Here is a 15,550-nt window from a genome sequence, read left to right as displayed (position 1 = left end):
CCATGCCCCGACAAGCCTCAGAGCACCTAGCAGTCACACTTTGAGTCTGTCTTCCTGGCTGAGGTCCATCAGGACAGGAACCATGTTCATCTTAGTCATTGCTTTGCCCAGCATACTGAGCCAGTGTTTGGAATCACAGCAGATGCTGAGTGACCATTTGTTAAATGGACTTAGTATCTCATCTGCACAGTGAGCTTCCACCTTCTTGACTTATTAAGACTCTCCAAGGCCATTTCTCACTTCTTAAAAATATTCATCATTTCAAACAGAAGCAGCTTAACATTTCATGTGTATCTCTTATTTTACATTTGACCTCATACATCCAATCTTCAAAACAACTAATGTGCAATGTCTTTTTTACACTTTTTAGCTGCTTCATCTGAGTCTGAAGACTTCCAAGATCAAGTCTTCAAGTGATCATGTCCTGGAAATGTTGGATCCTTTTGTCTCTCTCCTCATAGATTGCCTGGGTTCCATGGATGTGAAGGTGAGCATCCATTCCCTCACAGGAGCCATGTCATGCAGAATTCTTGGATGGAACTTATTTCAGGGCTCTTGCTTTGTGAGATGGTGGAGTTTTTAAATGAAATGGTGATACTACGAACTGCCACTGTTTCCTGAATTAATAAGTCCCATTTGTTTGTATAGCTCTTAATATCGTTTAGAATGCTTCTAGGTACATTAATCGTCTTATCTGATCCTCACAATTTCATAGGGGTGATTAGTATTGTCCCAAGACCAGTGATCATCTTTACCACTGTCACTCTCATAAACTAATCCTTCTGAACCTTACCACCTCTTAGACAAATATTCTTGACATTTCTGGGATTTGTTTGTTTGTTTTGCGATATTGGGGATTAAACACAGAACCTCATGCATGCCAGAGAAGTGCTCTACCACTGAGCCACATCCCTCTTCCCAACATTTCTGTTTTATAGATGAGAAAACTAGGGCTAGGGTCTAGTTAACAGTTTTAGATGTGAATCTAGGTCTGTTGGACTCTAAATCCCACTTATGTACAGCACCTTCAGAAGTGAAGATGCTTAGAGGGTAATAATATCTCTGGAGTCACACAGTAGTCAAATGTAAAACTGGGATTTAACATCTAGGTCTTTAAAACTCCCATCTCTCTTCTGTGTTTTCATCAAATCCATTGCAGTGTAGTAATCAGAGCAGCAGGATTATATTAGGTAGAGCTGAACTAGCTGATCCTGGGGATTGCAAGGTTTGACCTTCAAAGTTCGTGTATAAGCACATTGTCTTAGCACACTTTTTTTATATCCTTGTGCATAGCACTAAACTATATTAAATGACTGTTAATTTTTCCTCTGCTTAATTTCTGCTCCACCTATCTTTTCCTTACACACAGAGATAGTTTCCTTCTTTATCTTTCTATTTATATAACTAATAGAGGGCTGGAGATGTAGCTCAGTGATAGAGCACTTACCTAGGGTGGGCAGAGCCCTGGGTTTGATTCCTAGCACCACCAATAATGATGATGATGATGCCCAGTGCAGTGCCTTTTACACATGTTTGAATACACTATATTAACATTCCCAGGGTTAGAAAATATGGATTACATTGAAGTACCATTCTGGAAAATAGAAGAGTCATTTAAAATGTATTTTTCCAAAAAACAAACAAAAATCCTAAATTAATTTATTCAACTCAGCCACTTGTATAATCTGCACAGCCTCTGGTGCCTTGTTGATGGATTTGGTCACTTCACAGTTGACTGTTTATTATTTTGTTTTCTCAGGTGATCACAGGTGCTTTACAATGTCTGATCTGGGTCTTAAGGTTTCCTCTGCCTTCCATAGAAAGAAAAGCAGGACAGCTGACGAAACACCTTTTTCTTTTGCTGAAGAACTATGCAAAACTTGGGGCTGCCAGGGGCCAGAACTTCCACCTGGTGGTAAATTGTTTCAAGGTGAGGTGAATCAGTTGCACCTAGAAAAAGCCAGGACCTAAAGTAATACCAGAGTTCAGTTTTCCCCATTGCTCTTTGGTCAGAATTATTTCCATAATAATTTGCTAGTGCTTGAAGGTTAGTATCCTGTGTGAAAAAGTCAACTCATCATTTTACTGGATCCTGACATGTGGAGTATGCTGTCTGTTAACTTCACTGTTATTATTTGCAGTGTGTGACCATACTTGTAAAGAAAGTCAAATCTTACCAGATAACTGAAAAACAGCTTCAAGTTCTACTGGCCTATGCTGAAGAGGACATTTACGATACTTCAAGACAAGCCACTGCATTTGGTCTTCTGAAGGTATGGTGTCACTATAACCTTGTCTTTCACAGTTTGTGAGTCTCAGGTCTAGTATTTAGAATAATGTGGAACATATTGTTTTGACTAGTTGTGGACCACTGAATTTAAGTAATTTATAAAGATTATGATGATTTTAATGCATCAGTCATAAGCTAACGTTCTACTTATGAAAATGTTTGAATACACTACATTAACATTCTCAGGGAATACTGTACAAATATGGGTACTCTACCAAGTGCGTCTTCTTTTTCATTTGAAGTTACTTTCATTGCTTGAAAAGTGTCTACAGCTATTTTAACATCTGAAAGTACCTACATATACAGTAAAACACATGAAATGAATCTTTTTATATTTTTTAGGCCATTTTATCAAGAAGATTATTGGTCCCAGAAATTGATGACGTCATGCGAAAAGTGTCCAAGTTGGCAATTTCTGCACAAAGTGAACCTGCCAGAGTCCAATGCAGACAGGTGTGTAGAGGGAGCTTATTCCCATAGTGAGGGTTGGGTGGGCTCCACCTTAGCAGTTCATCTTTTAGTTAGCTCTTGGTATTAACTGAATTCTGAAGACTACTTTTTGTCATATTCTTGCTGTGCTCTGAGACTCAAACACCTAATGGGGTAGGTCAGAGAAAGCTTTCCTGAGGATTGACAGGTAAGCCAAAACTTGCAGGAGAAGGGGAAATAAATACCTGAGGAAGGTAACCCTTAGGTGAATAAGGCTCACCTTGTTTGAGGAACTAAATGAAGGTTGGGTGGAGGGAGCAGGGGAAGCCAGGTGGTGCAGGATCTTGTGGTCTTGTTAAAGATTTAGGGCTTTATTCTAAGAAGAGTAAGACCCTATTGAGTTCCTTAGGCAGAGGAGTAACACACTCAGATTTGTTCATACATTTGTTTAATCTTTGAATATGTATCATACCCAAGAAGTGGGAGATCTGAATTAGAAATACACACTCAGGTTGAAGGAGGGTTTAGACCACTGAGAAGGCCAGGATGGAAGAGAAGAAACATGTCTTTGGGGAAAAAAAAAAAAAAAGTTGCTTGATTACTTAGGAAGGATGGCTAGCTTTTATTAAAACACTAGCTGTGTGCCCAGGAATTTACACACATGACCTCTATTTACAGCTGCCCTTCAAAAGAATATTATCCACATTTTACAGCTAGGAAAAAAAGCAGACCTTGGAAAGTTAAATGATGTGCATTAGTTCTCACAATTTATTAATAAAGGAGACTAAATACTAATGGTTTTTAAATGAAGTCTTTGACCATAGACTAGGCATGAAATTCTGGCACCGTCACATGAGCAAATTACTGAACCTCTCTGGGCCATCTTTATTATCTTCAGTTGTAAAATGTGATACCACCACCTACTTCCTAAGAGAGTGAGGAGAATTAACCAAGAAACAAATACTTAACATAGTGCTTGGCACATACATTATCAGTATTAATTTATTACCATGTTGTTATTCTCATATCAAGGGGAGATACAGGGTTGAACCATAGTCCTTACTCAGTCAACTGCCCCACTGTCAGATCAGCTTCTAATATATATGTAAGTTGAGATTTGGGTCTTAAACCACCATAGCAGTGGGGGGTCAAGACTTGACTCAGCCAGGCACAGGGGTTAAGATCCAGCTGAGTGAAGCAGGAGATAGGAAGGGGCACAGTGATTGACTTAGACAGAATTAGCTGGAGTCAGAAAGCCTAGTTGATTACCCTTTTGCAAGATTTTTATAGAGTATGAGTGTATCTCAGAAAACAGCTTAGGAAACAGGAATCCTAGAGTGACAGAATCTAAATGATTAACTGTGTGATTTTTTTTTCCCCCTAGGTTTTTCTGAAATACATTCTTGACTATCCCCTTGGTGAGAAATTGAGACCCAACTTGGAATTCATGCTCGCTCAACTGAAGTAAGCTGAACCATTTCTTATGCAGAGGCAAAAAGCTAGTTTCTTTCTTTTAATATGGTGGCTGTCTTGAAAGGACAAGCTTTTGTCCTTTTCAGTGGCACAGTCTCTGAAGATGCTGGTGTGACTTGTTGGCTTGATTGTCAGACACTGTGTCTGGTTTCATATGTCAGTTCTTTAAGTTAATTTTCACTCAGTTTAATCTGACCATTGATTGTCGGTAAAGTCCACTGAGGACAGTGTTGAAAATCTAATAAAATTACATTTAAAAGAGCTCAGTAGCTTGATGAATATAAACATTAAAATTGAGCAAATAGAGCACTTTGTGTTTCTAAGAAAAAAAGACTGACACCTAACTGTAATATTTTAAATTTTTTAAAAATAAATTTAGAAGAACTGGGGCTGGGGATGTGGCTCGAGCGGTAGTGTGCTCGCCTGGCATGCGTGCGGCCCGGGTTCGATCCTCAGCACCACATACAAAGAAAGATGTTGTGTCTGCTGAAAACTGAAAAATAAATATTAAAAAAATTAAATAAATAAATAAATAAATTTAGAAGATACTAACAGTTCATCTAATGTTCTTGCCCTAGTTATGAACATGAGACTGGAAGAGAGTCCACCTTGGAAATGATCGCTTATCTCTTTGACACATTTCCTCAGGTACTATGAATCACAAAGAGAAACCCTTCAACTGTTTGCCCATGATCCCTGGAAGTCCTGGGCTTTCCCCTGTTGGACAGCAATTGTAGGAATTCCATGCCCACTAAGTTCATCAATGCCTCTTTTCCTGTAGGGACTGCTCCATGAGAACTGTGGGATGTTCTTCATCCCTCTTTGTCTAATGATGGTGAATGATGACTCTGCTGTATGTAAAAAGATGGCATCCATGGCAATCAAATCCTTACTCAGTAAAATTAGCCTTGAGAAAAAAGACTGGTTATTTGATATGGTTATCTCCTGGTTTGGAGGAAAAAAGGTTAGTATTGCTTTTACTCATAGTTCAACAAGTCCAAACTTCAAATAAAAATTCATATTATATACTGTAGAACTGGCTTATATTAAATAGCTTTATTTGTATCTGATTATGCAAGTAATATATTCTCAAAGTTTCAGAAAGTGCAAGAAATTATAGAAAGTTAACACTGAGTCATTCGTATTCCTAATGCGTTATTATTGCTAGCAAAGCACTCTACTTGAATATAATCATCATTTACTTAACCAGACCCAGTTGGTGAATATCTGCTTCCAGTTTTGCTTATTCATTTTCGGAGTGTAATTTCTATTATTCTGTTCACTTATTGACTCTGCCACCATCATCACTAGCCCATCTTTAGAATATAAATATGTTTTTTATATTAATGAGTAATTTGTTGCATATCTGTATAATTGAGGTTGGGAATGAAACCTCTATTTCTTTTTTCTTTTTTTAATGGAAAAATGTGTATCAAAATACTCACTGGATAAGTGCCATTTTTCTAATGTTATTCTTGGGTATAAAGATTGCTTCACTTCTGTTTGTTGACCATGACACTATATTTTATTGATTCTGGCATCAAAAAGGTTTCTTACTGTCTGATTGTTAACATAATCCCCACCTTCGTTTTATAATTTTTATAAACAGCTTCCCAAGTTGTATTAACACTCACTTGTGGTGGTTTATTTTTGATAGAGCTTAAATAGACAACTTGCTGCCCTGGTCTGTGGCTTATTTGTGGAAAGTGAAGGGGTTAATTTTGAGAGAAGACTTGGAAATGTTCTTCCTGTGGTTGAAAAGGAAATTAATCCTGATAACTTTAAAGATGTAAGTAATTTGTTAAGGAATAAATTTTCTGATGATTTTTATAAGAAAGTTGTACTTGAAAGAGTATAACTAGTGGATTAAGTAGTTTCTTTAAAAATGTTCTTTGTTAATAAAAGCAAGAATTCAGTGCAGTTGGAACTTCTTTTTAAGATGGGGGTAAAAGGTTCTCAGCTCAGGCAATCTTGCCCCCCATAGGACATTTGGCAGTACAGTTGGAGGGTGGGGGTTGCTACTGACATGTAGTGGATAAAGGCCAGAGATGCTGCTAAACATCCTAGTCAAGTGACAGCCCCATAGTGACTTGGTATGGATTTACATGCTGACACAAACATGTATCCCAGGTACTTCCAGGTTGTTGTCTTACATTTATATGCAATCACCCCATGTTTAGATCATGGAAGAGACTGAAGAAAAAGCTGCAGATCGACTGCTTTTCAGTTTTCTCACGCTAATAAGTAAACTCATCAAGGAATGTAATTTTATTCAGTTTACCAAGCCCTCTGAGACTTTGAGTAAAATCTGGAGTAAGTATTTCCTTTTTATTTAATTAAATCTAAAAACACATTAGGCTGGGCATGGTGTACACCTGTAATCCAAGCATCTTAGGAGGCTGAGGCAGAAGGATCACAAGTACAAAGCCAGCCTCAGCAACTAACAAGGTCCTAAACAACTTAGCAAGACCCTGTCTCAAAATAAAAAGGGGCTGGGGATATGGCTCAGTGGTTAAGCACCCCTGAATTCAGTCCCTGGTATAAAAAAACATTTGTGATACAATTATTGAAAATAGATTTGGGAAATTAGAATGGGAACAACTTCAAAAAATAGATGGGAAGGGAAAAGCCCATGAGGAAAAAAAATGTGAAAGATCCTATCAGATAGATTACAGTCAAAATATTCTTTCAAAAAAAAAAGTGTGTGTGTGTGTGTATTACTTCATGTAACACATTTCATCCATAAAAGAATATTGTCACAAAATCAAAGGAAAAATTCTCCCAAGTTCTATTTGATGATAATTTGGCATATATTTTCCCACTTCTTCTTTTTGCTGCCCCCCCCCAGCCTTATTAAGGTATAATTGACATGTAAGAATTATATATATTTGCCCTGTACAGAATGTTTTGAAATATGTATAAATGTGTGCATATATTTCTATCTAGTCTTTTTGCTAAATAGTTATGATTTTTTTCAGAGAGATTGCTTAGTTCCATATAAAACTTTTAGCTATTTGTACCTGAGTAAGCTTATTATTATACCACAGTTCACTTCCTAGCTGTCCTTTTCAATAGCCATCATGCAAATATGCTGTAATTTACTGAACCATCTCACTTGGGTGGTGCATTTAAGTACTATATCACTCTCCAAATGAAAAATAAGACTCCATTAACACACTACACATTTCAATTAGTTCTTGGTTTAAGAGCCAGAAACTGTGATCCTGTGAGAAATAACACAGTTTAGTCAGGTATGGTGACACAGACCTCCAATCCCAGTGACTCAGGCTGAGGCAGAACCATTGCAAGTTCAAGGCCAGACTCAGACTGGGGATGTAGTTCAGTGGTAAAGTACCCTGGGTTCAATCCCTACTACCAAAAAAAGGAGAAATAACTGTTTATATGACCTGTTTGGGTCTGGCTCCACTGAGACATGGCCAGATTGTTACAAAGATTTAAACAGAATGTAAATAACATTCATGAAATATAGTAGTATAGGCTAAAACTGAAATGTGGCATGATTAATCCGTCCCATTCACAACACCTACATTATAAGACTTTACAAATGTACTTTCCAAGGGTGTATACTCTAATGCTGAAGAATTATGTGCTCTGGGGCCCAGGCCAGTCTCTACCCATTGCATGACATTTGGCCTCTCTGGAAATTCATTTCCTCATGTTAGATTGAAAATGACACTTCTATCGTCACAGAAATGTTGTGAGGCTCTAAAAAATAAGGTAATGTATATAATACACATGGCTCTGTGCCTGGCACAGAGAAAACATTCATGAATGATAGCTTTCTAGGCAGCTACTTTGAACCACCAATTTCACTATTATATATATAAAATATATATATCTTTACATTAGTCACTTCAGAAAATGTAATGTTAAAATGCCATCTTATTTCCCTGAATCTGAAACTAATCTGTGTGAAATAAGTCTGTGCGTAAGCTTAGGCATATTTACCACCCAGGGAGTTTCCTAGTTGTTTCAGTGTTTCTTCACCTCATTTCTCTCTATCTCCTAGTGGTCTTCCAGGAAACATGGACTATTTTGGCCATCTTTGGTTATTCTTCCCAAACATATAATATATGCCCAAATCAGTCATATTTACTATGAATCATAAAAGAACCATAAAAGCTGTGCAGCATTTGAGAATGCATTCTGGTTCCCCTAGGTCATGTGCACTCTCACCTGAGACACCCACACAATTGGGTGTGGCTCACAGCGGCCCAGATTTTTGGATTACTCTTTGCTTCTTGCCATCCAGAGGAGCTTATTCAAAAATGGAATGCCAAAAAGACTAAAAAGAAATTTGCAGACCCTGTAGCAGTCAGGTTTCTAACAAGTGATCTTGAACAGAAGGTAAGGTTTCTTTCTCTAAAACCTTTTCCTTGCCTTGTGACCTCTGAAATGTTCACTCTGGTTCTCATAACATCTTAGTGTTGTCCCTTGGGAAAAACTCCTCCAACTGACAACATGTTGCATATGTGAATCACTAAGTGTTAATAACTGGAGAGGGGTTACCCTCAAGGCCAGTTTTCCAAAGATAATTTTTAGATCATCAGTCTAATCAAACTTGTGATTATTTAGCTTGTCCATCTTTCATTGTGTGTCTTTTATCAACATTAGAAAAAATAAGATTAACTGTCTGTCCTGTGTTCTTCATGACTATATGAGATCATGTTCATAAGTTGTTAGGTAAGGACCATGTTATATCTGTTTCTTGATTCCTAAACCTAGCACAGTGTGGCTCATAGTGAGAATTCCATAAATACTGGATAAGCAGAAGATGGAAGGGGAAAGAGAAAAAAGAAAAAACTACTGGAATGTTGCAAAGTATTCTAATAGTTTTAGGAAATTAGACTATTACATTAGACTTTGGTGGGTGTGGGGGGACTAACACATTTGGGGCAGGTAGAAGGGAATAATTACGTAATTTCTGGTTATGACCTTTTCTCTACAGCTCTGTATAGGTTGTCATGCAGAGCAAAATCTAGTACATCAGTTGCATTATCGTCAATTTTTTTTACTTAATAATCAGAAATGTTATGTTTGCCAATGACCATTTCTCTCTACAGATGAAAAGTGTCTCTCTAGCCTCTTGCCATCAGTTGCATTCCAAATTCTTGGATCAGTCTCTAGGAGAGCAGGTAAGAATTATAGCTCCCCAAGTTTAAGTGAAAGCAACCTACTATTCTACCAATAGTCTAGAAATATGTTTACATTTGGATTTTGTTGTTGTTGTTTTTGCTATTTTAGTGCTTGACAGATTTCACAAAATATAGACATATACTCAAATAAATTGTTCAGTTATGCACACAAGTCTCATCAACTCTGGGGGCTATTTGGGGGGAACTCATGATTCTATTTACAATTCCCAATAAAGATGATACAATGGGAGGGAGGCTATTAATCTTCTCATCTTAAGGGTTTCACATATACTCCACCTTTGTGACGAAAGCTTTAAGGGGCACTGATTGGTTATTTTTCTAGAAAAACTATAATATTGAGTTTCCTCCCTTTATCCCTTAAAGTTAAAGAGAAAGCAATAATATTCATGATACTGTGTGATCTACTATGTAAGCAAGTGAGTCATCCCATCTTAAAGTCTACTAGGTACAGTGGCACACACCTGTTAATCCCAGCAGCTCAGGAGGCTGAGGCAGAAAGATCACCAGCCTTAGCAACTTAGCAAGGCCCTAATCAATTTAGCTAGACCCTGTCTCAAAATTAAAAATAAAAAGACCTAGGGATGTGGCTCAGTAGTTAAGCACCCCTGAATTCAATCCCTGGTACAAAAAAAAAAAAAATCCTATTATAAAATGTAAATTCAGAGAATGCACTTATAAATATGCAATATGTTGCTATGAAATAGTCTACTAGTACTTTTATTATTTTATTATTACCTCTTTTGATAGAGCATTTGGGCTGGTGATCATAAGTCAGCACCATTATCCAATGGGCCTTGACCATGTCCCTCATGAATCATTGGCAAGATGGAGCCTTATAGATTCGTGCAGTAGGCATTAGGCATTGGTCAATGCTTTTATCTGAAGAACAATCTCAAGTGGCACATCATGAACAATAACACTTCTGTCACATTTTACAGTGAAAATTCAACTTCATTATATGGCAGGCTCAGAGAATGAATGGATAGCTATTCAGTTAGTAGCAAAATGGAGACATCAAAATCCTGCCAGGGTTCACAGAGGGTCAGGTCTCACAAAGAAGCAGTTTTTATAGGGGCTGGTAGACCATAGAGAGGAAGAGATTTACAGGATAAAAGAAATTAAGGATTTTAGATGATCATGAATTTTGGGGTGAATTAAAGATTGCCACAGGTGAGAAGGCCACCAAACCTGGGCTATATTCACAAGGATCAGGCTTCCAGAAGAAGGAAATTATGATCTTGACCTTAATGTATATGTGTTTTATTGGGGGTTGAACCCAGGGGCATTCTACCACTGAGCTGTAGCCCTTTTTATTTTTTGGACAAGTTGCCCAGGCTATCCTCTAACTTAGAATCATCCTGCCTCAACCTCCCAAGTAGCTGGAATTACAGGTGTGCACAGCTGTGCCCAGTTTGGCATTAATTCTTAATGGCTAAGCTAGTCTTGGAATGTGTGAAGGTTCTGACAAATACGTGTGGGAGAATTTTGATGCATCTAGCAGAACAGCCAAGATGGTCAAGGAACTCAACCCAACTTGTTTTCCTCCCTCACATAATGGATGTGAAATACCTACATCAGAGATTTGATAGGGACTAAAGGAATGGTCCCATTATATTAAGATTAAAATCCTAAGGATTAGATGGGAGTTGAGGATGGGAAGCTAAAGTTTAAGAAATTGGCCTTGAATTCTAAAGATCTTTGAATCCTAATTGGCCACTCCCTTTATTTGGGTAAGTCATGTAATAACACTGAAAATTGGCCTTCTCTCCTAATAACAGTATCTGGCTGAGATGTTTTACAGCTGAATTGGAATACTATATATAAAACAACTTATCAGCTGGGCACAGGGGCGCAAGCATGTAATCTCAGCAACTAAAGCTGAGACGGAAGATACAGTGTTTGAAGCCAGCCTCAGCAATTTAGTGAGACCCTGTCTTGAAATAAAAAATAAAAAGGGCTGGGGATGTAGCTCAGTGGTAAAGGGCTGCTGGGTACCTAATTAAATAAAAATAGAGCAACTAATCAGTAATCAGTTAATATCATTTTTACATAGAATGGTTGAAAGAATCTAATGAAAGTTGGGATGAAAGCTTTCTTTTAAAATGTAAATGACTTGGTCATACATGGTGGCACATGCCTATAATACCAGCAACTCAGAGAGACCCTGTCTCTAAATACAGTTTATTAAAAGGGAGCTGGGGATGTGGCTTAGTGGTTAAGTACCCCTGGGTTCAATCTCCGGTACAAAAAAAAAAAAAAAATTAAATGGCTGATCCATAAGGAAATCTTATTTATGTTGTATGACCTTAAAGCACACACAGAACTAGCCAACAGGATGAAAATTACATGGAAATGAATTTGGAATGTAAAAACAAGAATTGTTGAAAGAGCCATCATCAGTTTAATACTGAAGTACCCAGGTTGTTTATATTTTCTAATTGTAGAATGCATACTTCAGCTCATGCTCTAACAAAAAACATATTTGTTTCAAAATCTAATTCTTCCCTCCCCTCTTTTTTAAAGGTTGTTAAGAATTTGTTGTTCGTAGCCAAAGTCTTATATTTACTAGAACCTGATTCTGAGGATAAGCAAGGTGAGATAAAAGAAGACCTGGAAGAGCACGAAGCTTTAGGAGGTGGTGTGGCTAGAGAGGCAACAGAATACGAGGCCTGCATACTTGGAAAGCCAGAGTCTGACAAAGAAGAGAAGAGCAAGCCCAGCAAGCCAGCCACACTGCTATGGCTGATCCAGAAGTTGTCCCGGATGGCCAAATTGGAAGCTGCTTATTCACCTAGAAATCTCTTAAAGGTATGACAGGATAACTGTGTTAAATTGTGTTAGTTATCCCAAGTCCTTAGGAATTTTCCCTTTTGAATCCAAAATTATAGCAATAACATTCACCCCAAGTATACTGAACACTTTTCTAAATTTATTTCTGTGTATTTGTGTGGCTGTGTTAAAGAGAAATGTTTAAAAAACAATCTTTACTTTCAGAGAACATGCATCTTTAAGTTCCTTGGTGCCGTAGCAATGGACCTTGGGGTAGACAAGGTAAAGCCCTATCTGCCAATGATCATAGCTCCCTTGTTTCGAGAACTGAACAGCACCTATTCAGAGCAAGGTAACACTGCTACTTCTGTTCTGAATATTTTCATGCTCAGATACCTAACTTCTCCTAGAGGCCCCTCTTCTTCCTTTTTTGTACTCTTTCCCTTTCAGAATTTAAGACAGATTACTTGTGAGACAATTAATAGCAAGTAAATAAGCACATCTGTTATTATATTTGATGGCCGTCTCCTATGCTTTCTCATGTCTAAGCATGAGTGTTTCTCTAGTAAAAGCTTTATGTTTTACTTCAAAGCATAGGTTACACAGTCAAAGAAAACTATGGTTTTGAGATGGTTCTGAACTCATAACACTGTGAACAATAATAAATAAAGATGTTATTACATTCTTACAAATTATGAGGCAAAAATATATACCATTCTTATCTGAAATAGTCTTTAAATATAATTTTAACATTTGCCATTTTTCTTCTTTTTCCTTGCCTGGCACATTTGTTCTATTCCCTTAACAGATCCCTATTGTTAATAATAGGAAAAGAGGGAATTGTGTGTTGGGAAAGGGGGTAAAGTGGATGTTAAGAGCTTAAAAATTAATATAGTAAATATGAAAACAAGAGTTTTTTTAGCCTTGAAACCTTGATAGAAAGTTTTCCTTGCTCTAATTTTGAGGAAAGGAGCAATTAAACCAAAGACTTTGGTTTAAGCAGCCATCATGTACTAATATACACCAGGCAATGGGGCTTCAACAGTGCAAAGGGACTGATGTTTGCAGTCTAACACACAAGTCCTGAGTTTTCCTGAAATTAATATGAAATGTCTGGGTTATCTGTATTTGGAGGATAGGGAACAGAAAGAATAGGACAGCACAGCCTTCTGTCAGCTTTTCAGTCTCTAATCCCCCAAAAAAGGTTATCATGGGCAGAGCTTAGCTTCTGTGACCCATGGATTAGAGAAGCAATCTTAACCTCTCCCTGCATCTGCACAAAGCTGAACAGGTTCGCAAAAATAATCCAAAATATTGTCAGGTTCTCAAATTCATTGTCTTCAGAACATGCTGGGAAGTGGGCCTAATCTCTTATTGCCTCTGGATGAGGTGGTGGATGGGAGGGCTTTGTTTCCATCTTGGAAAGTACAGGGGCCATTAATGGTATGAACTGCTGTTAATGCCACAGCAATTAACAGTAATAGTGCCACACATTTAAATACTGTACTTTGTTCAGCTGTGTCCTTTTCCATATGACCATCTTTAACCATATTCTCTGTGTTCGAGTAGATCCTTTACTGAAGAATCTATCTCAAGAAATAATAGAATTACTCAAAAAGATGGTTGGGCTCGAGAGCTTCTCATTAGCCTTTGCCTCTATACAGAAACAGGCTAATGAGAAAAGGGCACTCTGGAAAAAGAGGAAGGCTCTGGAGGTGAGTTTGCTGCTTGAGAAAATGGCTTGTTTGCTGGGCTTAAGCTTTTTTAACCAGAGGTATATACACACTTGTGTCACGCTTACCCAGAAGACGACTGAAGATTTGAGAGGTAGAAACTTGATAGCAAGAGTTCCATATTTTCATTAATAAGCACATATTACAATCACGATGTTTAAAGGTGAACATAGCGGCATGTTTGGGGGACTGGTTTAACGTGTACTTTAAAAGTAATAAAATTTCTTTTCTCTTTTCAAGTTTGTAACCAATCCTGATATTGCTGCCAAGAAAAAGCTGAAGAAACATAAAAATAAAAGTGAAGCAAAGAAGAGAAAGATAGAATTCCTGCGTCCAGGCTATAAAGCCAAGAGGCAAAAAAGCCACAGCCTGAAAGATTTAGCAATAGTGGAGTGAAGGCTCCCTGTCCTGATACTGGAGCATAATTCATAGTCTTAGTTCACCTCAACACATGAACTTTCTGGTGGATTTTGCTGGGCTGAAATCACAACAGATTTTATTACTTAAGTTAAACTTTGACACAGAATGTGTAAATACATAGTTTAATGTAACCATGGTCATTTTTAATTAAAATGTTTAAACTGTTACTGTTATCTTCATTGTCTAAAAGCATGTGATACTACATGATAGTTTAAAAGAGTTGTTTTCTTTTAATAAAAAGTTTAAATAGCAAGAAAAAAAATGTAGCAGGAATAAATGAAACAAAATATTTATGGAGAATATATAAAGCTTTATCAAAAGGCATTAAGAAAGATCTGCACAAGTAGAGAAATATAGCCATGTTCATGGATAGGAAGCTCTATTATAAAATGCTAGTTTTTTCCAAGTCAGTCCCACTGATTAAATGCACACTGGATCAAAAACCCAAGAGTTCTTCATGTTAATCTAATTAATCTGATTCTAAAATTTATTTGAAAGTCACGATAGCCATGATGCTCTTAGAAAAGGATGATAAAGGTCTTACCCAACAGAAACCAAAAAGACATGAAGTGCCATCTATAGAAGAAATGTATGGTAAGTCTTATTACTTCATTAAAAATTAAGAAAATGAAAAAAAAACAAGGTAGAATATGGCATATACCATATTCTACTGCCAAAAGATTAGTAGTGTCCACACTAGACAATGATACCTATGAATCAAAGATAATCCTTTGACAATTAGTTGATATGACTGTATCGGTTCTTCAATATTTAAATATATGTTAGTTAATAGTTGATGCCTTGAGATGTCCAAGTACCACCCCTTGTTAATATGTGTCCCTAGAATCCTTATCTCCACACCAGAAGTTCAAGGATTAATATCAGGACTTGTGGAGGGAGGGTGTCTTTTTTTTTTAAACTAGGGAACTAGGGATTGAATTCAAGGGTGCTCTACCACTGAGCTACCCCAGCCCTTGTCATTTCTTTTAAGACCGGTTCTCACTGTAATTGCTGAGGCTGGCCACAAACCTACAATCCTCCTGCCTCAGACTGAGTTGGTGGGATTATAGGCATGTACCACCACACCTAGCCAGAAAATGCACAAGAATGACATTCTATTTTTGAATTCTTCAGGCTGACAAGGCTGACAACATCAAGTGACAAGGACAGTGGAGCATCTGGAATTCATAAGCCATTTTGGAAAATAATTTAGCACTATCTTACAAACCTGAAGAGTACACTCCCAATCTAGCAGCAGC

At 37.4% G+C, this 15,550-nt stretch overlaps 1 protein-coding gene across 1 annotated transcript in view; it reads left to right on the top strand.

Moving 5' to 3' along the window:
- Positions 1–14,458, top strand: part of Utp20 (UTP20 small subunit processome component) — a 94,323-nt gene extending 79,865 nt beyond the window's left edge. Inside the window, exons 48-62 of the mRNA XM_071609595.1 lie at positions 371–487; positions 1,760–1,930; positions 2,142–2,273; positions 2,633–2,743; positions 4,104–4,183; positions 4,771–4,840; positions 4,974–5,156; positions 5,850–5,981; positions 6,373–6,505; positions 8,373–8,560; positions 9,277–9,348; positions 11,893–12,177; positions 12,364–12,490; positions 13,708–13,853; positions 14,112–14,458. Of these exons, the coding sequence (XP_071465696.1) occupies positions 371–487; positions 1,760–1,930; positions 2,142–2,273; positions 2,633–2,743; positions 4,104–4,183; positions 4,771–4,840; positions 4,974–5,156; positions 5,850–5,981; positions 6,373–6,505; positions 8,373–8,560; positions 9,277–9,348; positions 11,893–12,177; positions 12,364–12,490; positions 13,708–13,853; positions 14,112–14,267 (2,103 nt within the window). The 3' untranslated portion in view covers positions 14,268–14,458. The remainder of the gene's footprint in view (positions 1–370; positions 488–1,759; positions 1,931–2,141; positions 2,274–2,632; positions 2,744–4,103; positions 4,184–4,770; positions 4,841–4,973; positions 5,157–5,849; positions 5,982–6,372; positions 6,506–8,372; positions 8,561–9,276; positions 9,349–11,892; positions 12,178–12,363; positions 12,491–13,707; positions 13,854–14,111) is intronic.
- Positions 14,459–15,550: the final 1,092 nt, after the last annotated feature.

The sequence above is a fragment of the Marmota flaviventris genome, chromosome 3 (genome assembly GCF_047511675.1).
Source record: "Marmota flaviventris isolate mMarFla1 chromosome 3, mMarFla1.hap1, whole genome shotgun sequence".
Lineage (NCBI taxonomy): Eukaryota > Metazoa > Chordata > Mammalia > Rodentia > Sciuridae > Marmota > Marmota flaviventris.
This window is presented reverse-complemented; position numbering and strand designations above follow the sequence as displayed.